The sequence below is a fragment of the Delphinapterus leucas genome, chromosome 9, assembly GCF_059928025.1.
Source record: "Delphinapterus leucas isolate spDelLeu-1000000601 "Yukka" chromosome 9, BTC_Dleu_Yukka2, whole genome shotgun sequence".
NCBI lineage: Eukaryota > Metazoa > Chordata > Mammalia > Artiodactyla > Monodontidae > Delphinapterus > Delphinapterus leucas.
This window is the reverse complement of record NC_143137.1, coordinates 12,735,281-12,762,451: the sequence shown is the minus strand read 5'-3', so window position 1 is coordinate 12,762,451 and position 27,171 is coordinate 12,735,281. Positions and strand designations below refer to the sequence as shown.

At 47.8% G+C, this 27,171-nt stretch overlaps 1 protein-coding gene across 1 annotated transcript in view; it reads left to right on the top strand.

Moving 5' to 3' along the window:
* Positions 1-1,825: 1,825 nt before the first annotated feature.
* The window catches only part of LOC111177630 (transmembrane protein 178B), a 37,217-nt gene continuing 11,871 nt past the window's right edge, over positions 1,826-27,171 (top strand). Inside the window, exons 1-2 of the mRNA XM_089917969.1 lie at positions 1,826-1,874; positions 3,480-3,617. Coding sequence (XP_089774095.1) covers positions 1,826-1,874; positions 3,480-3,617 — 187 coding nt within the window. The remainder of the gene's footprint in view (positions 1,875-3,479; positions 3,618-27,171) is intronic.

The following is a 27,171-nucleotide window of genomic DNA, read 5'->3' as shown; positions in this document are numbered from 1 at the left end:
AGGTGGTATCTCATTGTGGTTTTGATTTGCATTTCCCAGTAATAGTTTTTAATTATTGTTTCTTTTCCCTGCAGTTTGTTTCCTCAAGCTCTTCTCACAGCTTATAGCTTTTCTCAGGTATTTGGGGCTGCCTGGAAGCCCTGAGTCGGGGGTGGGCTTGCCGATGGGAGGCTTCACTGTAGATGGTTGGAGTGGCTGCTTATGCCTCCCTCACAACACACAGTGGCAATGTGTCTAGATATTTTCTCTTGTGCTGGTCATCACCAGAAAGGTCTCTCCCAGCTTCCAGGCTATAGGGCAAAGGCAGGGCAGTCTGCTTCTGAGAGCCAGGCAGAAGAGGTCTGGGGTCTCAAGGGTAAGCCTTCAACATTCTGTATGTGCACAGACACTTGCTCTGTGCATAATGACCCTCAGCTGTGCCGGCCAGCCCTCACCTGAGCTTGTCAACCCCCAGTCCTAAGTATGCCCACTCCACCCTGGGGGGTGGGGGAAAGGGGGTAGCCCCAGAGGTGTAGAGTGGGTGAGGGGAGCTAGGGTTCTAGTTCCAGCTCAAACAACTTGTACCAAATCCTTGTTTTATCTCCCTCCCCTCTGCTTAACTTCCTGATGCCAGTTCCTGAGCCTTTTGGGGATTTGGCAGGATGGTTTTCAGCTTCCCCCCTGCTGGCTCTCGCCTTAGCTCTTTAGTTCTGCTGAGGCAATTATACTGTCTCTCAGCTTTACGGTTTCCAATCTTCTGTTGCCGCTGTCTCCTTTCCTAGTTTCCCCTTCTGTGTGAATTTCTGTCTTAAAAAAAAAAAAATCTTGTAACTATAATCCTGGCTTAATTTGGGAGGAAGAAATACTAGATACATTAATTACATTTTAACTTTACTTTCCCACACAACTCAATAACCCAGCTCACTCCTTTTTTTAGTTCACGGGTTTGAGACTGTTAATAAATTATTTAACTTCTTTAAATCCTGCAAAATAGGAATATTTCTTGTCCTACCTACCTTATAAGTTGTTGCTACAGCTGCCCTGAGTTACCACGTGGGTCTGAGGGCAAAATAACCAGCCGTACTTGCATGGCTCTAGCAAAATCAGGCTCAAAGGGTGATGGGGAATATCCTCCCAAGTCAGTGAAAATACTCAGACCTGACCTCTGGTTTTCATCCTTCTTTCCAGATCAGCAACTTAACGTGAGCCTCAGCTTTTGTTGACCAAGCCTTTGGGAGACAGTAGAGTGTACCTAGTCTGTCTTGGAGGCACAGCCCTCCCTGACCTGGGACACAGATGACTATTATCTGTCTCAGGACTTTTGGAAGAGGAATTATTCTCTCCATTTCCCTTCCTGCCTTTTGCTCTGTTTTCTTCTAAGTAAAGCACTTTGTTTTCGTCCACCAACAGCAATACGCTTCCCTCTTTTAACGATTTGCATTTCTCTTTTCCTGCCCAGCCCGCTTTTCCATCCCTGGCCCAAGTGCACACACCTTACAGGACCCCGTCTCCATTCAGTCCCCCAGGCAGTACATTTGCTCCCATGGGTCTGCACAGCCCAGGGGCCGGTACCGGCCAAGTGCAGCAGGAAGGGGCTCTGGGGCTTCAGCAGGTTTGTCCTCTCTAGTGCTGGCAGAGGGGCCGAGATTTTTCCTGGAAACCCTCCAGTTACTGAAAAGGGAACCATTGGTTTCACAGGGGTATAGAAGAAAAATTTCCTGACCTGTTTAAGGGGATATAAATCTCCTTTAGACCGAAAATACCCTGACCTCTCTTTTCCCATTCCCATCACCTGCTTGCCCTTGACTACAGTGGAGAGTGGAGGGAGCCCCCAGAGCAAAGAGTAATGGATGTGACTGCTACCTGGCTGCGGCGGGCACTCCGGGTCGGCATGGGTGGGGAGGACTAAGGAGAACTCAGTAAAGCAGGAACGGGCTGTCTGTGGATTTCTGCCTCTGTGACAGGGCCCTGTCAGGTCCCCCCACCTCCTTGGGGAGGCTCTGCTGCTGTTCTCCTTCCCACCCACCCCCACCCCCCAACCAGCTTCCTCCCTGGAGGGCGGGGAGGCGGCTGCCAGTGTCTGATCTTCAGTGTCAGGACAAGGCACGTGGACCACATCTGTCTCCAGCGTGAGGGCGGCGGCAGGGAGGGCAGGAGGCCTCAAGCCAAACTGTGCCAGGGATCCTCTGTTTGCTCTGCACTGGAGTGAGAGAGAGGCAGAGAGGGGACGTGATGCCTGTGAGGTGCTCTCCACGGAAACCTGGGTGTTCGTTTCCCGGGGATGAGAAGAGACCGTCCGTGCTTGCTTGGATGCGGGGGGTTGGGCGGGGTGGGGGGGGATTGATGTAGTTTGCTGTCCGGTCCTCAGCGTCACACACACACATTCCTCCCTCCCTTCCTCCAAGAGAAGGGAATGCCCAGGGGATCTCCAGGCTGCTCTGAAATCCCCACCTCCCACCCCTTAGGGCAGAGGCCCAGACAAACGGCTCCTGTTGGGAGCCCTGTTGTGGTGTGTTACCCAGGAGGGCGGTAAGAAGGCCGGGTTCCAGGGGAGGCAGGTGGGGGGGGGGGGGGGGGGAAGAGGCACCGGAGGGCGGGGCTGGAACTGGGAGGAAGCCAAGCCGAGCCAGTTGCTGAATGAAGCTGACATGGCAGCAGCTCTGCCCTCTCCCTTCTGCTAAAAATACCACCTTTCCAGACGGCCCTCCTCCCCTCTGTGCCTACACCAGGCTTTGTCTGGCGGGTCAGTGGGGCGCGGAGCGGAGAAGGGCCTGATCTGGAAAACCGGGTTGACCTGAGGAGGCCTCCTCGGGGGTACAGTCCGAGAGCAGGAAGCATGGTGCCCACCCTGCGGCCTCACGTGCAAGGGGAGCTGAGACCCTGGGGGCCGGGCTGGAGAAGGAGGAAAGCGTTGCCACCGGCAGCTTTATGCTCACTCCTGACCTCCTGGGAGACCAGCAAACCCTGGAGGGAAGGGAGGGAGTCCTTGGCAGGTGCAGCCAGACTGCCAGGACCTGACCCAGCCCAGCTCTAACGGTCCATTTGTCTGGTTCTCCCTGCCCGGAGAGGTGACTAATGCTGGATTATGACTGGGGAGCCGCACAGATCTGGGCTTGCCGCCCTGTCCTACCACTCACTGTATGGCTTTCAGCAACTTGCTGCATTTTTCAGATAGGGATAAAGACAGTACATATCTTAGAAGGTTGAGAGAGAAGCCTTGGGAAGAACGGTGCTGTGCCTGGTGCAAAGGAGATGTAAAAGAAATGACAGCTACGATGAGGATCTCTCCCTGTGCGTATGGACCACGCGGCCCCAGCATGTGTTTGCACGCGAGGAGACAGTCACCACTGGAGGCTCTGTCCTCTGCAGAGGAAGCTTGGTTGTACCAACCTGTCTGTAAAGGGCAGGTGGCCTCCCTGCCCCCTCGCCCGGGGCCGGGGTGCACTGGACCCTGAGTTCCGGGCTCTGATGCTAACTGTTGTCTGCCTGCTTCCCCGCAGACCTGCGTAGGATGACGGCCGGCTTCATGGGCATGGCGGTGGCCATCATCCTCTTCGGCTGGATCATCGGCGTGCTGGGCTGCTGCTGGGACCGAGGCCTTATGCAGTATGTGGCAGGGCTTCTCTTCCTCATGGGAGGTAAGAATTGGGGGCTGCGGGATGGGGGGGGTCCTGGTTACTGGGATTCTGAGAGAATGGCTGGTGGGCGTGTGGACGAAGGCCCAGGCTCGGCGGGGCCCTTTCATTCCCTCATTCAGCGAACATGTTTTGAGCTCCTCTTAGCCACTCTCCACTGCTGGTCCTTGCACTCGGGCGTCTGCCCGCCTGGTGTGGGAAAGACTGTGGCGATGGCGTTGAACGAGGTGTCAGATCTGGGGCAAGTGAGAACCCACGTAATACTCGGGCGTTTTATGCACATACTATACATACTATACTTTGGGGTGGGCGGCAGGTGCTATCTGGGCAGCTTCCCCTTCAAAAGCGTACCTTTACCCTTGATTTATGGGTCTTAATGCCGCTCCATTTCCAAACGAGGCTCTAAAGGTGGTAAGACGGGGCTAGACCTTCGTCACATGTCTCCCTTACCCTCTATTACTGTCAGGGCCATAGAACCGATCGCACCCTTATAAAGGGCTGTATATGAGCAGAACTGTGTAGCTATGAGGGAATAAGGTTCCAGTCCACGGGAAGTAAAGGTTAATCCACTATCCACACGTGCCTCTTTTCTCCCTGAAGAGCTGAAATGTGCTTTTTGGTCTCCTGGTTTGAGTCTCAGTCTGAAGCCAAAGCTAACCGTCGGTATGCCCATCACGGTACACTCCTCGGGGAGAAGTGGGTGGATGACTTGCATGGAGTTAGGAAGAGGGGGAATTGGGCTTGGACAGAGGGAGTTAGAAATATGTGTGGGGAAAAAGGACAGTGAGTCCCATGCGTGGAAACCACTATCAGGTAGATGGTAGATACCACGTGAATGGCCCGACTCAGGGCCTCAGCAGGGGCAGGCGGTGGAGGGGTGGGTCTGGCTGGAGAAAGGAGGCGGCTGTCCTTCTAGGTGGACGGAGAGATCTGGGGTTCAGTGAGTGAGCTGTGGGTTGGGAGAGGAGGAGGAGAGTTGCAGGATTCCACCTCGTGCCTGACCGCTTATCCTTGTTCCCCCAAAGCACAGACACCCTGTGCCTCCCAGATCCTCTGCCATCAGGGTCAGCTGCCCCTGCCCAGCACTGCCTTCCTGTGGGTCCCACAGCGGCACTTAGGGCAGAGGCTGGGGAAGGAGGGGCACGGTGGCTCCTTCACCCCTCCTTCCGGTCTCCCGCTGAGACGGGGGCCCCCAAAACCAGCCGCACCACCTTTTCTGCACCCGGGTGTCCTCCTCACTGAAGCGAGGGTCACACTTGGCCCGGGATTTCCATACTTGGTGTTAGCAGCATGGAGTCTTTTGTTTCCACCTTCCAGTCAGAATCTTCCGTGGACCCCAAAAAGTGAAAAGATAAAAGTGGAGTGGCTCTGTTTGTAGTGAATGTTCTCTCTAAGACTCTTGTGGTTGTACAAAGATGGGCTCCAGTAAAACGGGGCTTTTCTAAGGCTCTAGAGAGGGCTCCCAGGGATCCAAGAAAAGCTGAGCAAACAGGCCTCGGCCAGAGCAGAAATCCAGGAGCCCTGGGAGCCGATACTCTTTCATCTCTGCCTTTTCCGAGGCGATCGTCATCCCCTGCACGTTCCCCTCTCCAGGCCGGCACTTGGCTCACATCGTGCCCAGGTGCTAAGTAAGCCTTCCAACTCTGACAGCTTCCAGAGAAAGAGTGATGGGCTCACTGATCCTTCCAGGCCGGGCCACACATCATTGTGACTTGAAGGCGGTGGGGGGGGTCCCTGAGACACTTCCCACTCACCTGAGACCCTGGGTAGGAACTCTCCCAGAAGAGGGTGTGGGGCAGGAGGGTGCCTGGAAGCCCTGTCCCCCATTTGCTAAGGTACCGCCCAGGAGCCCTAGGGCTCTGGGGATGCTGGGAAAGCCCTTGGGCTGGACTGGGGACCTGAGGCCCCTGTCCACAGGGAATGAGTGAGGGTGTTGCTTCCCTTCTGCCTGGTTAGTGGTTCTTAATCACCACACAGTCGAATCACCTGCAGAACTTTTAAAAGTACTGATGCTAGGGCCTCACCCCAGACCAATCCAAGCCGAACTTCTGGGGATGACGCTCAATAAGTGGTGAGAGTTGGGGGAATAGATGACCTTTAAATTTCCCTCCAGCTCTGAAATGTCAGTTGGGCAAGACCTCTCGTGATTTGTTTTCTTCCTTCCCCCGATGCCCCACAGCCGCCCCATTTTATGACTACCTTAGGCAGCGTCAGACAGGGAAGTGCTGTCACAGGGCTTCGATTATTACTGTGGAGGCCTGTCCGAGCCCTGATCACCGAGGGTCCCAGCTAAACCCACTTCCCCAGCACACGCACTCCCTTTCTTTTTTTTTTAATGGAAAAACCATAGTTCATAATAAAATGTTAGCGTCCAGAAGAACTCTGGGGAAGCTGCTGTCCTAAGAGCTGTTTCTTCCTAACGGAAGCATTGTCCTGGTTGGAGTGGGGCCATCTTATCCACCATGGGGCTTGTGTCCATAGGTAGAACTGTCCTCTCCCCAAAGAGGCTGGGGAGGAAAGTGGTATCCACACACCTCATGGGTACCGTCAGAGAGGCCCCAGTAGGAGAGGAAGAAGGACAAAGCCGCTAAGAGCTGACCCCTTGAACCCTGGTCTTTTGGGGAAGATAAAGCTCTAGGCCGGTGAAGGCACCCTCTTGCTTTTCAAATTAGTGCCCTTTCCAAGGAGGCCTGACACAGCTTCAGGGGGTCCCAATGCCCAGGGCAACTGCAGCCTGCTGACCCCATGAGTGTGGTTTAGTTGGAGCCTGGGAGGAAGCAGACTCAGTGTAGAAGCTGTGCTCCCCCCATCCCCGCTCAGCACCGAGAGTTGCTGAGAGGTTGGGTGCCAAACCCCAAAATGAAGACTTGTCCTGTAGAACCCTGTGTGTCAAAGAGAGACATGTCAGCATCAACCCTTCCCAGAGCCCGACCGGTGCCTGCCCTCCAGGGCAGCCCCTCTAGGGCTGACCTTTGAAGGGCTTGGAGAGTCAGCTACCTGTGACAGGAACCTCCTGAGCACGGCAGAGCCGTCACTCAAACGGTAGATATTTGTGACCAAAAGGCCCCGCGGCCTTAGCTTTCACCCGGATTGGCATTTCAGGCACGCGTAACTGAGCACAGACTAGGGCCCAAGGGGTTAGACTGGGCAGCAAGTGAGAAAGGTGGTGGGCACCAACTGTCGCAGTGCTGGTCGGGTGTGGGTGTGGTGAGCAGCTGGAAAAGGAGGGGTTGGCAAGAGTGGAAAAGGTAAATTTAAAGTCAGGAGTCTGAAGATGGAATTGCAGTTGACTTCAGATGAACCGGCCGAGGCCGAAATACAAACAGAAGAGTTCTCTTCACAACCTCTTCTCTGTTCCCACACGAAAGGAGGTGGCCCACACTGGGTGCTTCTCTTCTCGATTTAACTATTTCCGGGGTTAAAGAGAGGGCACCCCACACCTCGTGAGATGACTAGCAACAAAGTGTTTAATTAACGCTCAGCCCAGAGGAGGCACTTAGTTAAGTATGGCAGCTCTGTGGGGCCAGGAGGCTGCGGGTGGTGAGTGGGATCCAGTTTCCCCTTTGGCGTGGCCTCCAGGGGAGAATCTAGTCCAGACTGGCGCAACGGCGTTTGGGTGCAACTGCTAGAAACAAGTGTCTGGATTCGTCATCAGTGAGATTCAGAAGCACAGGGACAGGCTGACACGGGGGGCGGGGCCGCGTGGCAGGGAGCACGTGACTCCTACGATTACTTGTAATTCACTCGCCGGGCGAACCTAGACCCACCTCATGGGCACAGATCCACAAGATGGGTGTGAACATCCAACACCCGTGCCCCGCCCCTCAGCACCCCCTCACATGTCCTCGTCCTCCCACTCTTGGGAGGACGCCATCATCTCTGCCGTGAGCTTTCATCTAGGCTAATGCTGGAGCCTCCTATCTAGACTCTGGCACTGGGCAGTCAGCCCTTCACAGGGCAGTTGGCATAATATTTTTGAAACTAGAAATCAGATATTCACTTATCTACCAATGCTCAAAAAGCTTACACTTGAACTTAAAATCCAAACTCCTTACCCTTCTTTAGAAGCTATCTTAGTTAGCTTGGGCTGCTATAACAAAATACCAGACGCTGGGCGGCTTATAAAGAACAGAAATTTATTTCTTGCTGTCCTGGAGTCTGGAAAGTCCAAGATCAAGGCACTGGCAGATTCGGCGTCTGGTGAGAACCTGCCTTCTGGGTCATAGATGTCATAGATGGTACCTTCTTGTGTGTTCTCATACGGTGGCAGGGCCAAGGGAACTCTCTGGGGCCTCTTTTATTTATTTTAAAGTTATTTATTTTTGGCTGTGTTGGGTCTTTGTTGCTGTGTGCAGGCTTTCTTTAGTTGCGGCGAGTGGGGGCTACTCTGTTGTAGTGCGCGGGCTTCTCATTGCGGTGGTTTCTCTTGTTGTGGAGCACAGGCTCTAGGCACGCGGGCTTTAGTAGTTGCAGCACGCAGGCTCAGTAGTTGTGGCACGTGGGCCTTAGAGCACGTGGGCTTCAGTAGTTGTGGCATGCAGGCTCAGTAGTTGTGGCTCGTGGGCTCTAGAGTGCAGGCTCAGTAGTTGTGGCTCACGGGTTTAGTTGCTCCGCTTCATGTGGGATCCTCCTGGACCAGGGCTTGAACCCGTGTCCCCTGCGTTGGCAGGCAGGTTCCTAACCACTGCATCACCAGGGAAGCCCTGGGGCCTCTTTTATAAGGTCACTAATGCCATTCACGAGGGCACCACCCTCATGACCTAATCACCTCCCAAAGGCCCCTCCATTTGATACCAGCGTCTCGGGGGTTAGCATTTCAACATATGAATTTGGGAGCACGCAAACATTCAGTCCACGGTGGAAACCCTATGTAATCTGGCTCATTCTACCTCCCCCACCTCCTTTCCTATTCCTTCCCCTATGCTCATGTCACTCCAGCCACACAGGCTGCCTCTCTCCCAGTACACATACGGTTTTACTTCAAGCCCGTGGAGTGGCCTGATAGCTTTGCCCACAGTGCTTTCCCCGCCAATACCTCATGACGGGCTCCACATAGGGTTCATATTCCAACTGAAAAGTCACCCCCTCGGAGAGGGCTTCCTCAACCACCCAATTTAACAAAGCTACCCAGTTGCTCTCTACATTTTAATTAATTTAATTTTCTGCAGCACACCCACCACTTTATGACATGTTTATTGTTGTTGTGTTTTGGTTGCTTTTTTTTTTTTTTAAGCAGCTTAAAACAAACATTTGTTACCTCACAGTTTCCATGAATCAGAATTCCAGGCAGGCTTAACTGGCTTCTCTGCTCAGGGTCTCACAAAACTGCAGTCCAGGTATCATCCAGCACTGGGGTCTCGTCTGAGGCCAGGAGCCTCTTCCAAGATCATGATGCCGTTGGCAGAATTCGTTCCCTGCAGCTGTAGGACTCAGGGAAGCTTGCTTACGCAAAGCCAGCAGGAGAAGAGGGTCTCTGACTTCTTCCATCTCTGACCTCCAGATTCTTTTTTTTAAATCAACTTTCTTTTTTGGCACAGTTTTAGGTTTACAGAAAAACTGAGCAGGTAGTACAGAGAATTCCCATATTACCCTTTGCCCTTGCACACAGTTTTCCCTATTATTAACATCTTACATTAGTACAGTACATTTATTGCAATTCATGAATAAATATTGGTACATTGTTATTAATTAGTGTCCGTAGTTATTTAGCTTCTAAGTTTTACCTGATATCCTTTTTCTGTTCCTGGACCATCCAGGATCCCCCGTTACATTTAGTTGTCATGTTTCCTCGGTCTCCTCTTTCTGTGACACTTTCTCAGACTTTCCTTGTTTTTAATGACCTTGACAGTTGAGTACTTGAGGAGTACTGGCCATCCATACTGTAGGATGCTCCTCTGTTGGAACTTGTCTGATGTTCTTCTCGGGATTAGACTGGGTTATGGGTTTGGAGAGGAAGATTACACAGGTAAGGGGCCATTTTCATCACGTCATTTCAAGGATACGTACTATCACCGTGACCTATGACTGTGGACATTACCCTTCATCCCCTGGCTGAAGGAGTATGTGTCAAGTTTCTCTACTGTAAAGTTACTCTTTTTGCCCCTGTTTCCATACTGTCCTCTTTGGAAGGAAGTCACTAGGCACAGCCCACACCTAAGGAGTCGGGGGTTACGTTTCTCCTCCTTTAGGGTAGAGCAGCTACATAAATTATTTGGAATTCTTCTGCACAGGAGATTTGTCTCTTCTTCCCTGTTTATTAATTGATTCAATCATTTATTTATATCAGTGTGGACTCGTGAATGTTTATTTTATACTTCGGGTCATAATTCAATACTATATTTGTTGTCCAGTTCTGGCTTTGGCCACTGGGAGCTCTTTTGGTTGGCCCCTGTGCCCCTTTGGTGTACTCTTATCAACGTAGGGTTTTGCTTTTGCTTTTTTTGTGAGTACTTCCTTAGTTTGGGGCACTACAGGGTGTTCCAGGCTCATCTCGTGTATTTCCTGCCCTACTCTTAGAACCGGCCACTTCTTCTAGGAACCTGGTTCATTTTATTGGAGAGTGGTATTAGAAACCGAGATCTGGACACTAGGTGTCTGCAGTGTTTCTAACATTTTGTATTTTTTCATTGCCTCCCACCACCAACATAGATATCAGCTCCATGAGCTCCAGAACTTTGCCTTATTCTCCAAGGCACCCGCTGTGTCTGGAACAGTGTCTGCAGCCTCAGATATCTGTTGAATGCATGTATCAGAAAAGGGAATTATGTACAACAGAGGAAGTGTTTTGGTTTTTCTTGATAGAGCAGCAGTCCTTCAAGAAATTAGCCTGTCTTCTGTTCTTGGTCTGAGCTCTTCTTCCATGGGGCTCCTTATTCTCTTTTTATCTTTATTTGAATAGTCCTGGGGTCTGTCCCAAATTCCTTTTGGATGTAGGGTATGAATTATACATGACCTCATGAAGAATGTTCTGCCTTTAATTTGGACTCCTAGAATGTTAGAAATGGCAGGGGCCTTAAAGACCATCCAGTTCAACCTTCTTGTGTTTCCAGATAAGAGTAGTTGTGTCAGTTGTCCGAGGTCATCCAGTCTAGTGAGTGGCAGAACTGGAGCCAGAGCCCAGCCCGTGACACCAGCCTGGATCCTCGCAGCCCATCCTGCTGCCTCTGCTTTCAGCTCCCCGTGATGGAGATCCCCCTGACCCCCTGTGCCACACACGTCTTCCCGCACTAGCATAGCTCCAATTCTGTGCTTCTAAGCAGGTGCCAGTCCCAGAATCTTGCTCTATTCCCTTTCTGTTCCTCCCTTCTCAAAGCACGAAGGGGCATATGGAGGAGACAGCGGCCAGAATTGAGGGCACAGGTGGTAAGGTCCTTTTCCTCCCACCTGTGATCAGTGTAACATTTTTCTACCTTCCCAGTCAGTCAGGAGAGCAAAGAAAGTGCCCCAGAGAAGCTCAAGCTATCCACTTGGAGTGATTGCAGTCATTTGCAAACCAGTGATGCCAAATGGCTCCCCCTCTGCCAGGCTCACCAGAGAGCAGTTCAGCTGTGTGCTGAACCCCCAGATACCCCTCTTCTGGTAGACAAAGACCTTGATAAAGGCCCAGCAATTATGAAAACTTACAAACCTAAAATGAAAAGGCCAAGGCATGGGTGTCTTGACTGGGTGACTGTTTCTTTCAGGCAGTAGAGTGATTTTAGGGATGCTGTAAAGTAGGGCAACATCCATCAGCTTCTCCTTACCGTCCTTCCGAGCTCCAGCAGTGCTCAGTGACTAGGGCTGCATTTCTGTAAGTCCAGTAGGGACTGTGCCTCGAAATTCTTGACTCGTGGGTAAGAGTCATGTGGGCAACCACGTAAGTTAGATACTATTCTAGGGAGGGAAGATAGAATCAGTAAGCCAATGACTTAACATGATGGAAGCTTATAAGAAACCCCCAGTAAATCATAGCTATTACTATTATATGTAAATGGTAGTAAAGTGGTAGTGGGTATTACACATGTACCCCAAGCAAAATCCACTCCAACAGGCAGAAGAGAGTCCATAATCTATCATGACCAAACGAGGGCATAAAGCCCATCTACCTGCCCTGCTAAACGGCTTTTATAGTTTCATGTGGGATTTCACTAGAACATCACAACTCTTCTCTTGACTTTTTTGTCTCACAGCCTTTCTTTCAAAATCCTAAGCGGAAATTCACAGACTACTTCCTGCCCTGGGGTATGTCTTGCCCTTTGGAAGGTGCATGTTTGAATATGTATTAGCATTTGATAATTACATTCAAAACAAAGACCTTTGGGGGAGGAGACACATTGTCAGGAGGAATAGGAAATAACATCCATGCTTGCCTAATGTAGAACCAGTGGCCAGGACCGATCACTCCAGCAACCCGGACAGCAGGGGTGGGGCTTCATTTCTGTCTTAAGAGCCGAAATAGACCTCAAAGCAGTTTCGCCCTTGCCACCCAGTGGGACCTGCCTCTGTTACAGATTTGCACTTTGGAGGAAAATAGTAAGCAGCCCTGGCCCTGTAAACCCTAATCTGGTCAGTGAAGGCCATGCCAGAATGACTTATAACCTGTCCACCAAACACTCAGCAAAGCCACACTGCTTACATATTCTCCAGGGCAGAGGCTATGGCAGAGCAGACTCTGGAAAGAAATGGAAGGTGGGGGGAGGGTGGTCGGTGGTTTGGGAAGAACCAACTCTCGTCTCGGATGTCCCTGCCCACACTTGCCCTGAGCCACCTTCCATTCTCTGCTACCTGACTGGGCGTTAAAGTCCTTCTTCAGGAAGTAGAATCATCCAGCTAAAAGGGAGAGTTACGGTTTTATCGTGGAGAACCAGTCGAGGACCAAAGGAGTCTTGGACTAGCCCTGTGACACTGGGAATGTTACTTAACTGCCTTTCATGTGTTGCTTCAATTTTCTCACCTGTAACACAAGACTAATAATAGTACCCACTTGATGCCTAGTAGTGAAAATTATAGTTCACTCATGTAAAAGGATTAGAACAATGCCTCGATGTTATTATTTTTACTACTGAGATGCTTCTTTTTTTAAACAACCACCTTCAGGGACACTTTAAGCAGCCCCATACCACGACCACCAACACCACGCAGACACACACGCTACGGGGTGATGAAGACGGAATTGCTCGAACAGATATTGTTTCTCTGGCTAATCACCACCCTACCCATTCATTCATTCATCCATTCATTCAATATTGATAGCCTGTTAGGTTCCAGACACTGTTTAAGCACTTGGGCTATAGTTGGGAATAGAACCAAGTCCTCATGAAGCTTACATTCTAGCTGGAGAAACAGACAAGAAGCAGGTGTCATAAATACATGATCTGATGTCAGGGGATGAGAACTATGGAGAAAAATTAAGCTAGGAGGGAGACAGGGAGTTCTGGGGGGCCTTATTGTAGATGAGGGGCCAGTGGGTGGGCACGGAGTCCTCTCAGAGGTGGTAACGGTGAACAGAGGTTTGAATGAAGGGAGGTGTTGAGCTGTGGGAGGACTTGGGCAAGATGAGTCCCTGCAAAAAGAACAGCAAGCGCAGGGGACCTGGGATGGGAATGAGCTTGTTGGGTCTGAAGAAACTGCACAACAGGAGGCTTGTGACAGGAGCGGAGTGAGATGGCGGTATGCCCGAAGCTGGGTAGATTGTGTAGGGCCTTGGAGGCCATGGGCTGGGTTCGACTGATTCTGCCCTGCCCTCTCTCTGTTTCCACATTGCTCTGGGGTTCTCCCCTGGGCGATCCTTTGATATTGTGTGGCTTTTATCAGCCGTCTGGCTCCCTTCAGGGGTACCTATAGCTGGGGCTTCTTCAACCTGCCATGCCCAGTTCCAGTGATTGAGGGCATGGTATCTATGCCTGAGGTGGCCAGGTCAGGGTAGGGGGACTGCCACGTGCCCCCTGAAGGTGTTGCATTGCCACACACCCGGTAGCATCCTTCCCCTCCAGTCAAGACCAGCAACATAATTGGCGGGGCCCAGTGTAAAATGCAAACTTGGACTCCTAATTCAAGCATTATTAAGAATTTCAGGGGGACGACAGCAGAGCCTTAGAGTAAGCACACAGCTGCTCAGGCGGCATGCCCACGAAGCCGCCCCTGCCTCCAGAATCGTTCCACACCCAGACTCCCCGATCCCAGGGCACCACAGCCTTTTGCTACAGGGGCTCGCGGAGAGCTTGAGAACTCAGGTCTTCTCCCGATTCTGCAGGCAGCTCTCCTTCTCCCTAACTCAGGCTGAGTCTGCTGTGTTTAAAATCACCCCTCGTCTTTGATGACTGAATAATCACACAGAACGTGTGTTCCCGCATGCCTCGGGTCAAAAGCTGGCTCCGCAAACATTGCCAACACAACCCGCTAATAAGACTAGACTGAGTTCATTGCTTACTGCCATCAGGGAGAACAGCAGCTTCCAAAACTGGTGGGGTCTGAGGGGGGGAAGGTTAAGGGTGGGATTTATTGAGAATTGGAAACTTGGTTTAAGCCCTTTGTTTCTATGCAGGTCTTTGATTAAGACTGGGTGAGAATACTGATATTATCCAAGATCGATGGAAACAGCAGGATTGAAGAAGTCTTAGAGCTCACACTGTCTACTGATGCTCTAAATGGGCGAGTTGATGGATCTTGCAGGAAGTTCCTGTAATGCAATCAAACCACTTGCGTGGGCAGGGCAGACCCAGAAGTGTAAAGGTGTAAAGGAGGGAATAGCAGAGTTAGGTTACTATAGATGGTAAAGTATGGTTATGGTTCTGCGTCTAGGCTGGGTGTGGGTGGATGATTTGGTGTCCACTCAGGATGAGTGATTTCTCCACAGCCTTGGTGCATTCCTGGCTGGCCTGTCTCCACAAGTACAGATATGCTTAGACATAGTCGAGACTCAGGCTGGGACGCTGACAACCTGAGGTCTCCTCCTGTCTTTCCTAGAAATACGAACATCGCTGCCCTAAGTTGGGGCCTCTTGCTTCCGGACAGTAGACTATAGGCAAGAATGGGATGGGGAAGGGCAGCCAGGAGAAGGGAGAGGGGGCAGGGTAGCCAGAAGCCCATCTCCATTCTTGGAGTGGTGGTTGAGAAAACAGATTTCTCCAACAGCCTTTTCACTGGAAACAGAAAGACCCAGACGGTGGTGGTGACTCCACAGTGCTTGATTGCCATGGAAACTTAGGTAATTTCTAAAGCACCTTCAAAATCCTCCCTCCCTGTGGCTCTTCTAGGATGTCCTTACAGAGGTGAGCAAGCTTCAGAGGAAAGGAACTTGTTTGGCAAGTTCTTGGCCTCTTGAAACAAGTCATACATCAAAGAAAAACGCTCATTCCTGAAGTAAATGCAGAGACCCCTCCGATGGGGCTTAAAACCTGCTCCTGGGGGCTTCCCTGGTGGCGCAGTGGTTGAGAGTCCGCCTGCCGATGCAGGGGACGCGGGTTTGTGCCCCGGTCTGGGAGGATCCCACATGCCGCGGAGCGGCTGGGCCCGTGAGCCATGGCCGCTGAGCCTGCGTGTCCGGAGCCTGTGCTCCGCAACGGGAGGGGCCACAACAGTGAGAGGCCTGCGTACCGCAAAAAAAAAAAAAAAAAGCTGCTCCTGGGAAAAACTTAAGAGGGAGGAGCTGGTGGAAGTGAGGAGGAATTGCCTCTCTCCTGCCCTGGGTGCAGAGAGGAGTCTGAGGAAGGGGAAAAGTGGCATCAGAAATAGGCATGCCCAGGGAAGGGGAACAGGGGGTTCTGCTCTTAAGAGGCTCCTGTCACCCTCACTGCTTGGATGGCTGGGATGTCCTGTGTGTCCAGGGACTGAAGCCAGAGTACCCAACACCAAGGAAAATGGCCCAGACCAGACACAAGGGCCCCCTGGATAGACTCAGAGGACATCACCAGCAGGCGAGCTGGGGTATGCGCACGGGCGCAGGGCCCCAGCTCCCCCTGGGGACCAGAGAGCTGATTTGGAGAGGTGGCCCAGATCAGAGAGCAGGGGGTGAGGGAGGGTGGGCAGCCGGCCCCCACAGTGTGCAGTCAAGCACACCCTGGGCCCGGGGCTGCCCCCCACCCCGCCCCTGGACCTTGTGGACGATGCCTGCTGTGGACGGAGGTGGAGAGGAGCTTAGCAAGCCTGTACCGATTGCTGTGTACGCCGTCCAGGGTCTGGTGGTGATGGCCTTGAAGGCCTAGGAGGTGCTGGTGGGGGAATGATTCTGGGGAGACCTTAAAGCATTACGCTGGAGAGGGTTTATGAAGACAGCTCCAGAGGTGTACGTGAATTCTGCTCTAGTGGACGTGCCTCTTCATCCCAACAGAACTTGGGCTTTTGGGACAGATGGGGAGTCACTTGCATTTTACCTCCCGGTATAAAATAATTGGAGAATGAGTGCCTGTGTAGAGCTGTTCTCTCCCTGACATTCTAGAAGTCTCCTGATTTCAAATACACTTAACCTCTTATTAGATCATGTCTCATTCCATGTGCCTTGATTTGGGGTTTGAAAACTACACTCACCCTTTCTATAGAAGCCATCAGAACATCTAGGATGTCCAAGACGTGGCTGTGAGAGACAAGAGCCCATCCCCACGTTATTGAACCATTAGAATCTTCCCAATGCTTATAATTTACTCAATAAACAGCCAGTTAAGTAGCGGCCAAGTACTAGGTGGTCGGAGGATAAAATAAAATAAAACTCGTCGCTGCCTTGGTGTTGCCCACAATCTTAGAGGAGAGTCAGACACCTAGACCAATTAGCGTGATAAATGAGCCGTTTTCCTTTTAATGACTGACACCTTTAAAATGCAAAATATTAAAAACAAAAGAATTCCGTGTCATTTCAGCAGTCAGAAGGATGAGGATGTCTTCAATCTACCTGTCTACCATTCCTGGGGAAGGAAGGTGCTGGTCACCCAAAAAGGATTTTAAAAGGGTCAATTATGATTTAGCTGACAGTTTTTAGTTCACAGAGCTCCAAAGGGAGGGTAAGGTCTTATTTGACCTTCACACCACCTGAGAAGGCAGGTGGAAGAGGCAGGCAGGAAGGTAAGAGCTCGCTTTTTGGAGCATCAGTGCTGTGTCAATGGTAGATGCTCTTCAAACGGTATTTCCTTTCATCTTCCCAGCAGCCCTTAAGGTCGCCATTACCACCCTGATTTTGTCGATAATGAACTAGACCCAGAGAGCCATGAAACAAGCTTAGAGTCATGCAATTAAGTAAATGGTGGAGCCTTAATCTAAGGCCTTCAGATTAACCCCTGACCCCTTTCTTCTCTGTTCCTAGAACCTGTGGGAGGAAAGAGAAAAGGGTACTGGGCAAGGCCACCTGGGATAAAGAAGGAGGCGTGAGAACTGAACCAGAAGGCAGATGCAGGCTTACCCACCAGCTTCCGTTAGTATTCGTAGGCCAGAGGGGTCCGCCTCTGCCCCCACCAGCAAGGGGCAGGTAGATGTCCCTTTGGGGCAGGACAGGAGGAAGACAGAGAAGACACAGAGGGGCCACCCCTCCTACATTAGGTCTAGATGCGTGAAGATCAACCCTGGAGTCAGGTCTGAATCAAAGCTCTACAAACTTAGGCAAATGTAGCCTTTATATACCTCAGTTTCACCAGCTGTAAAGTAGTACCTGCCTTGTAGGGCTGTCGCGGGAATTAAATAAGCCAAGATGTGTAACATGCTTAGTACCATGCCAGGCACAGAATGAGCACTTACTACATTCTTGTTCATGGGTGCTCGGTTTATCACTGGCTATTCCCTCCTTTGCAGTTCCTAGCTCTTGCTTAGAAAGTTTAAGTACCTTGCCCAAGGTCACATAGTTCCCAGATCAACTCAAATCTATTTAACTCTGAAGGCTGGGTTTTTAATTACCAGGCAGCAGTATCTCCCAAATAATAATGAACTTGCTGACATATTTATGATCCTCAAGCAGCTTCATGACCTGATAGGGTAAGAGATGACCCCACACAGACATGTCATCGTAGTGGACAAATGGCATTGTTCTTGGGGTGGCAGAGAACATGAGGCTGATTCTGTTCAAGGAATGTTTCCTAGAGAAATGGGAAAATGAGGACCTTATCTTTCCACATGCTCTGAGACAAAAGACAGAGCTTGCGACTCGTGTAGCAAAAAGAATAATCCTTACTTATTACTTCTGTGGCTCGGCTACCAACCCACTTCGCCTCTTGAAGTCTGGATTCTGTTCCCACCACGTCACAGAAGCTGCTTGGAGACCTGCTAACTTCCGGCTGCTCACCTGTCCTTGAACCCTCTCTTCCTGAGCTCACTCAGATTTACCCATCTCCATCTTTCCTGAAACTCTCATCTCTTGTCTTCCATGATAATACACTCACGATTTTTGCTTTTCTCTGTGCCCTTCTATTTTCTTTGCTCTTGTCTCCACCTGTAGATATGGTCTTCAGTACTCTTCTTTTTCCCTATAAACATGCCCCCCTTGTCAACAACACCTACCTTCACAGTGATCACTGTCTCTGCACAGATGAGTCTGGAACCTGTGCATGGAACAGTCTTTTCTGAGCTCCAGCCTCATGTTTTTCATTGTTCACTAGACATCTCCCCCTTCTGGAACCTCAAGCATGCCTTGAACTAGGCTTGTCCTTTCTCTACATAACATGTGCTTTATGTTTTTTGCATACATACCAAACACTGGCTTACTCTGGACACCTGAGAAGTCAACTCCCATCCTTTCCCTTCCCGCAATGAAATGAGCTGCGTTTCTTGACTTCCTCAGCATGTGTGTCTGTCAGTTACCCCTGGATCATTTTTCACTTCTCCAGTTCCATCCCACACCTTTCCATCAATTATTGATATCTGCCAATATCCCCTTTGCAATAATCTTTGGGGCCCATTCACTTGTTTCCAACCCCTGAGCACCACGTGGGCCTCCATTACTATTGTAGAGCCCCTAGTGGAACTCTGTCCCACCACTTAGTTGCTAACCTCTGAGCCTCTATTTCCTCATCTGTAAAATTGAGATGTTGCTGTAAAGATGAAATGATACATAGGAAAAACATCTAGCCGAGGATAAACATTCCTTAAGTATTCATTTCCCTGCTTTCCACTGAATTCCATCTTTGCACCATACCGCCCTTCTAAAATACACTTATTACCATGTCATTTGTCTGATGAGAAACATTCTGTGGTTCCATATGGTCTGTAAAAGCCCATGTCCCTGGCCTGGAGCTTAATGTCAGCCACAGTCTCATCTTCAGCCGTACATCCTGTGCTCCCTCCCCTTCAGACCACCTGTCATTGTCTGCCACCATGCCACCTTTCTCTGCCTGTTGAAGCCCTGTGCTTTCCTCAAGGTTCAATTTATAGTCAGTGTCTTCCAGAAACCTTTCTGAATCTGCTTAACTAAAACCAGACTCTTCCTCTGGACTCAGACATCCCTTTGTAACATTTTGATGGTACTTACCTCATCGTGAAGACCTTGGAGAGCAGAAGTCTAGATCGTTTCCTGCCTCCCCTCTGGGTCAAAGCCTCTGTGGTGGCAGGGGGCCTCCTTCTTGCTGACTTTGCCAGTTGTCAATTTGCTCTTTTTTATTTTTAAACCTTAATATGGGGATTTCCCCGGTGGTCCACTGGTTAAGGCTTTGCAGTTCCACCGCAGGGAGTTTGATCCCTGGTCGGGGAACTAAGATCCCACACGCCACGTGATGCGGCCAAAAAATTTTTTCAGAGATTAAAAAAAAACAACCTTAATATGGTTTCTGGTAACTTTGACTTATTGGACTTGGGTTGTCTCTGCTAAAGTAAGATCAATTAAAGTCATTACTTTCTTCCTCCAATGGTCCTTAAAGTATTTGGAGACAACCCTATTGCACTTGTTAATTATGCTTTACAAACTAAATTCAACTCAATAAACATTGATTGGGTGCCTACTGTGTGCTAGGCATCGTGCTAGCACCCAGGACACACATGGTCCCTGCCTTAAGGACACCCAGGCAGGGTGATCGGTGCTGTAACAGAGGGGACTGTGGGTGCAGCAGAGAAAGGGAGCGTCTCTCTGCTGGGGACTCAGGAGCAGCCTCGCAGGGGAGCTAATGATTGAGGCTAAAGGGAGAATTGAGTAAACTTGCACTATTCTTATTGTTGCCCCTTAAAGGCCTTATAATGTTCATTTATCAAATGAAACTGCTCCTAGACTTGGAGTTGGCCACTCTTCAGAAGAAGCATGCCAAGTCCTTATTTATTCATTCTCGTTTAGGATTTCACATGTCATTAATACATATGCGTTTATATACATCTCTATGTAACTAAACTCTATTGTGAATGAGGAAAAAAATCCATTTCATCTTTTATTTTATTTTTTTTTATTTTTCCAAAACCCATCTTTAATATTTTACATTATTTGCCAGTGATCCCTGATTTCAAATATTTTCCCCATGTACACTCACTTCATTTTTCTCTTTCTTTTTTTTAATTTTTAAATTTTATTTTATTTTTTTATACAGCAGGTTCTTATTAGTCATCAATTTTATACACCTCAGTGTATACATGTCAATCCCAATCACCCAATTCATCACATCACCATTCCCACAACCCCGCGGCTTTCCCCCCTTGGTGTCCATACGTTTGTTCTCTACATCTGTGTCTCAACTTCTGCCCTGGAAACTGGTTCATGTGTACCATTTTTCTAGGTTCCACATACATGCGTTAATATACGATATTTCTTTTTCTCTTTCTGACTTACTTCACTCTGTATGACAGTCTCTAGATCCATCCACGTCTCAACAAATGACCCAGTTTTGTTCCTTTTTATGGCTGAGCAATATTCCATTGTATATATGTGCCACATCTTCTTTATCCATTCATCTGTCGATGGGCATTTAGGTTGCTTCCATGACCTGGCTATTGTAAATAGTGCTGCAATGAACATTGGGGTGCATGTGTCTTTTTGAATTGTGCTTTTCTCTGGGTCTATGCCCAGTAGTGGGATTGCTGGATCATATGGTAATTCTATTTTTAGTTTTTTAGGGAACCTCCATACTGTTCTCCATAGTGGCTGTATCAATTTACATTCCCACCAACAGTGCAAGAGGGTTCCCTTTTCTCCACACCCTCTCCAGCATTTGTTGTTTGTAGATTTTCTGATGATGCCCATTCTAACTGGTGTGAGGTGATACCTCATTGTAGTTTTGATTTGCATTTCTCTAATAATTAGTGATGTTGAGCAGCTTTTCATGTGCCTCTTGGCCATCTGTATGTCTTTTTTGGAGAAATGTCTATTTAGGTCTTCTGCCCATTTTTTGATTGGGTTGTTTTTTCTTGACATAGAGCTGCATGAACTGTTTGTATATATTGGAGATTAATCAATCCTTTGTCCGTTGATTCGTTTGCAAATATTTTCTCCCATTCTAAGGTTTGTCTTTTCGTCTTGTTTAAGGTTTCCTTTGCTGTGCAAAAGCTTTTAAGTTTCATTAGGTCCCATTTGTTTATTTTTGTTTTTATTTCCTTTACTCTAGAAGGTGGATCAAAAAAAATCTTGCTGTGATTTATGTCAAAGAGTGTTCTTCCTATGTTTTCCTTTAAGAGTTTTATAGTCTCCGGTCTTATAGTTAGCTCTCTAATCCATTTTGAGTTTATTTTTGGGTATGGGGTTAGGGAGTGTTCTAATTTCATTTTTTACATGTAGCTGTCCAGTTTTCCCAGCACCACTTATTGAACAGACTGTCTTTTCTCCATTGTATATCCTTGCCTCCTTCGTCATAGATTAGTTGACCATAGGTGTGTGGGTTTATCTCTGAGATTTCTATCTTGTTCCATTGATCTGTGTTTCTGTTTTTGTGCCAGTACCATATTGTCTTGATTACTGTAGCTTTGTAGTATAGTCTGAAGTCAGGGAGTCTGATTCCTCCAGCTCCATTTTTTTCCCTCAAGACTGCTTTGGCTATTCGGGGTCTTTTGTGTCTCCATACAAATTTAAAGATTTTTTTATTCTAGTTCTGTAAAAAAATGCCACTGGTAATTTGATAGGGATTGCATTGAATCTGTGGATTGCTTTGAGTAGTATAGTCATTTTCACAATATTGATTCTTCCAATCCAAAAACATGGTATATCTCTCCATCTGTTGGTATCATCTTTAATTTCTTTCATCACTGTCTTACAGTTTTCTGCATACAGGTTTTTGTCTCCCTAGGTAGGTTTATTCCTAGGTATTTTATTCTTTTTGTTGCAGTGGTAAATGGGAGTGTTTCCTTAATTTCTCTTTCAGATTTGTCATCATTAGTGTATAGGAATGCAAGAGATTTCCGTGCATTAATTTTGTATCCTGCAACTTTACCAAATTCATTGATTAGCTCTAGTAGTCTTCTGGTGGCATTTTTAGGATTCTCTATGTATAGTATCATGTCATCAGCAAACAGTGGCAGTTTTACTTCTTCTTTTCCAATTTATATTCCTTTTATTTCTTTTTCTTCTCTGATTGTCATGGCTAGGACTTCCAAAAGTATGTTGAATAATAGTGGTGAGAGTGGACATCCTTGTCTTGTTCCTGATCTTAGAGGAAATGCTTTCAGTTTTTCACCATTGAGGATGATGTTTGCTGTGGGTTTGTCGTATATGGCCTTTATTATGTTGAGGTAGTTTCCCTCTATGCCCACTTTTTGGAGAGTTTTTATCATAAACGGGTGTTGGATTTTGTCAAAAGCTTTTTCTACATCTATTGAGATGATCATATGGTTTTCATCCTTCAATTTGTTAATATGGTATATCACATTGATTGAGGCGTATATTGAAGAATCCTTGCATCCCTATGATAAATCCCACTTGATCATGGTGTATGATCCTTTTAATGTGTTGTTGGATTCTGTTTGCTAGTATTTTGTTGAGGATTTTTGCATCTATATTAGTCAGTGATATTGGTCTGTAATTTTCTTTTTTGGGAGTATCTTTGTCTGGTTTTGGTATCAGGGTGATGGTGGCCTCACAGAATGAGTTTGGGAGTGTTCCTTCCTCTGCGATTTTTTGGAAGAGTTTGAGAAGGATGGGTGTTAGCTCTTCTCTAAATGTTTGACAGAATTTACCTGTGAAGCCATCTGGCCCTGGACTTTTGTTTGTTGGAAGATTTTTAATCACAGTTTCAATTTCATTACTTGTGATTGGTCTGTTCATATTTTCTATTTCTTCCTGGTTCAGTCTTGGAAGGTTCTACCTTTCTATGAATTTGTCCATTTCTTCCAGGTTTTGCATTTTTTTGGCATAGAGTTGCTTGTCGTAGTCTCTTAGGATGCTTTGTATTTCTGTGGTGTCTGTTGTAACCTCTCCTTTTTCATTTCTAATTTTATTGATTTGAGTCCTCTCCCTCTTTTTCTTGATGAGTCTGGCTAATGGTTTATCAGTTTTGTTTATCTTCTCAAAGAACCAGCTTTTAGTTTTATTGATCTTTGCTATTGTTTTCTTTGTTTCTATTTCATTTATTTCTGCTCTGATCTTCATGATTTCTTCCCTTCTGCTAACTTTGGGTTTTGTTTGTTCTTCTTTCTCTAGTTCCTTTAAGTGTAAGTTTAGATTGTTCATTTGAGATTTTTCTTGTTTCTTGGGGTAGACTTGTATAGCTATAAACTTCCCTCTTAGAACTGCTTTTGCTGCATCCTATAGGTTTTGGATTGTTGTGGTTTCATTGTCATTTGTCTCTAGGTATTTTTTGATTTCCTCTTTGATTTCTTCAGTGATCTCTTGGTTATTTAGTATCGTATTGTTTAGCCTCCATGTGTTTGTGTTTTTTACGTTTTTTAACCTGTAACTCATTTCTAATCTCATAGCGTTGTGGTCAGAAAAAGATACTTGATATGATTTCAGTTTTCTTAAATTTACTGAGGCTTGATTTGTGGCCCAAGATGTGATCTATCCTGGAGAATGTTCCATGCACACTTGAGAAGAAAGTGTAATCTGCTGTTTTTCGATGGAGTGTCCTATAAATATCAATTAAATCTATCTGGTCTATTGTGTCATTTAAAGCTTCTGTTTCCTTATTTTTTTTTCATTTTGGATGATCTGTCCATCAGTGTAAGTGAGGTGTTAAAGTCCCCCACTATTTTTGTGTTACTGTTGATTTCCTCTTTTATAGCTGTTAGCAGTTGCCTTATGTATTGAGGTGCTCCTGTGTTGGGTGCATATATATTTATAATTGTTATATCTTCTTTTTGGATTGATCCCTTGATCATTATGTAGTGTCCTTCCTTGTCTCTTTTAACGTTCTTTATTTTAAAGTCTATTTTATCTGATAGGAGTATTGCTACTCCAGCTTTCTTTTGATTTCCATTTCAATGGAATATCTTTTTCCATCCCCTCACTTTCAGTCTGTATGTGTCCCTAGGTCTGAAGTGGGTCTCTTGTAGACAGCGTATATATGGTTCTTGTTTTTGAATCCATTCAGCAAGCCTGTGTCTTTTGGTTGGAGCATTTAATCCATTCACGTTTAAGGTAATTGTCGATATTTATGTTCCTGTGACCATTTTCTTAATTGTTTTGGGTTTGTTTTTGTAGGTCCTTTTCTTCTGTTGTGTTTCCCACTTAGAGAAGTTCCTTTCGCATTTGTTGTAGAGCTGGTTTGGTGGTGCTGAATTCTCTTAGCTTTTGCTTGTCTGTAAATCTTTTGATTTTCCATCGAATCTGAATGAGATCCTTGCCGGGTAGAGTAATCTTGGTTGTAGGTACTTCCCTTTCATCACTTTAAGTATCTCATACCACTCCCTTCTGGCTTGTGGAGTTTCTGCTGAGAAATCAGCTGTTAACCTTATGGGAGTTCCCTTGTATGTTATTTGTCATTTTTCCCTTGCTGCTTTCAATAATTTTTCTTTGTCTTTAATTTTTGCCAATTTGATTATTATGTGGCTCAGTGTGTTTCTCCTTAGGTTTATCCTGTATGGGACTCGCTGTGCTTCCTGGACTTGGGTGGCTATTTCCTTCCCCATGTTAGGGACGTTTTCGACTATAATCTCTTTAAATGTTTTCTCTGGTCCTTTCTCTCTCTCCTCTCCTTCTGGCACCCCTATAATGCGAATGTTGTTACGTTTAATGTTGTCCCAGAGGTCTCTTATGCTCTCTTCATTTCTTTTCATTCTTTTTTCTTTATTCTGTTCCGCAGCAGTGAATTCCAGCATTCTGTCTTCCAGGTCACTTACCATTCTTCTACCTCAGTTATTCTTCTATTGATTCCTTGTAGTGTAGTTTTCATTTCAGTTATTGTATTGTTCATCTCTGTTTGTTTGTTCTTTAATTCTTCTAGGTGTTTGTTAAACATTTCTTGCAGTTTCTCCATCTTTGCCTCCATTGTTTATCTGAGGTCCTGGATCATCTTCACTATCATTATTCTGAATTCTTTTTCTGGAAGGTTGCCTATCTCCACTTCATTTAGTTGTTTTTCTGGGGTTTTATCTTCTTCCTTCATCTGGTACATAGCCCTCTGCCTTTTCATCTTGTCTGTCTTTCTGTGAATGTGGTTTTTGTTCCACAGGCTGCAGGATTGTAGTTCTTCCTGTTTCTACCGTCTGCCCTCTCCCCTTTCACTTTAAAAAAAAAAAAAAAAAGCTTAAGCAGCTTTGTGTCAAGTTAAATGTAAATTTAGTTTGATATTTGACCCCATAATTTTGGCCCTGGGGAGGAAGAAATGCCAATAGCTGTGTCCTTCCTACTGCCCCTGTAACAAAACCTAGGAATCCCTTAAACATTCCACCACACTCCCAGGCTACAGTTTATTTTAAATGATAATTAATTAAAATATCCCTTCCGATTCAGCTCTCAACATTTTCAGACAAGTTCTACTGAAATCACATTTCCAGGAAGCCTCTGGGTCACAGCTCTTTAGGGTCCCTGAGTTAGTACGGCCAAGGGAAATTGGATGGCATTTTCTCTTTATCTCAGCATTCCCATCTGGGCCCATAAAGTAGGAAACTTCTCTCCTCTCTTTAGAAGGGTACCAAGTCTACCTTTTAAGGCCCTACTTCTTTTTTTTTTAATTTATTTTATTTATTTATTTTTGGCTAGGTTGGGTCTTCGTTGCTGTGCACAGGCTTTCTCTAGTTGCAGTGGGCGGGGGCTACCCTTTGTTGCGGTGCACAGGCTTCTCATTGGGGTGGCCTCTCGTTTCAGAGCACAGGCTCTAGGCGCATGGGCCTCAGTAGTTGTGGCATGCAGGCTCAGCTGTTGTGACTCGCGGCTCTAGGGCACAGGCTCTAGCAGCTGTGGTGCACAGGCTTAGTTGCTCCATGGCATGTGGGATCTTCCCAGACCAGGGCTCGAACCCGTGTCGCCTGCATTGGCATGCGGATTCTTAACCACTGCGCCACCAGGGAAGCCCTAAGGCCCTGCTTCTAAAGGAGAAGAGGTGACTTACTTCTCCGGTTGGTGAGGTTGCCAGAGGAGGCCAAGCCTGGGGAGCCCAGCAACATCTGGGTCTTCTGCCCATGCTTTGCTCCTCCGGGTGGCCAGTATTCCCAGGGTCAAGGCTCAGGCCAGCATCAGGAGGCCAGGTTGGAGGCCTATTTCCCTTTCTTCTTCTGGCCCACCAGTGTGAGTCACTTCTGGGTGAGTGTATCTGCCCTGCAGGCCCAAACATTCCCTTGGGGAAACCATCCTAAAATGTCAGCCTTGCGGGGGAAGCGTTACTCAGCTTGATTGTGGCCAGGGGCCAAGCCACAGTTGCCACACTTGCCTCAACAGTAAGAAAGCTGGTATTTCCCATCCTGTCTACCTCCTTTCTGGGACTCTCTTCTCATCAGAGTTTGAATTCAGAAAATGAAGAGCGGTGAATAGTGATCATTCCCTAAATCTCCCAGACAAAAGTGGAGCTAAAAGGGTTGTTAGGTGGAGGCCCACTGACGAGCAAGGAGCACTGTGGGGAGGAGCCCTCTGATGGGCTGCGGTCCGTACCGAGCTCCTTTGGGTCTTCTGACCACCAGCTTACTCTGCCCACTGGGGTTGGTGTCTGGCCTCCTGGGAAGCTACTAACTGCCTTACTGTAAGAGAGTTAATGCTCTGTTCTTGACTCCTGTCCTTCCTCAGCCACACCATCCTGCTCCTCATAGGAAACTCGTGTCCCTCTACAGGAAGCCACCCTTTTACCCAACACAAATAGGAGTGAAGTTACGTACGGTTATGATAGGGTTTCCTAGTTCTCTGGAGAATTCAGCAACGAGATTTTATTAACTGAGCCTTGAGTCTGAGGGGCACCCAGAACCTCCTGAGGGCCACGTTTGATAACAATAGGGCCTCTTCTCCCAATCTCACCATCTAGTGGATAAATATCTTTTTTTTGCGGTACGCGGGCCTCTCACCGTTGTGGCCTCTCCCGTTGCGGAGCACAGGCTCCGGATGCGCAGGATCAGCAGCCATGGCTCACGGGCCCAGCCGCTCCGCGGCATGCGGGATCCTCCCAGACCGGGGCACGAACCCGCGCCCCCTGCATCGGCAGGCGGACTCTCAACCACTGTGCTACCAGGGAAGCCCGGTAAATCTTACTTAAACACCACTGGGTATAGGGCCCTATTGGGGAAAAGAGCTTCTCTGCTTACATTGCTTACAGTCCAGCTCTAGAGACAATACACTGCA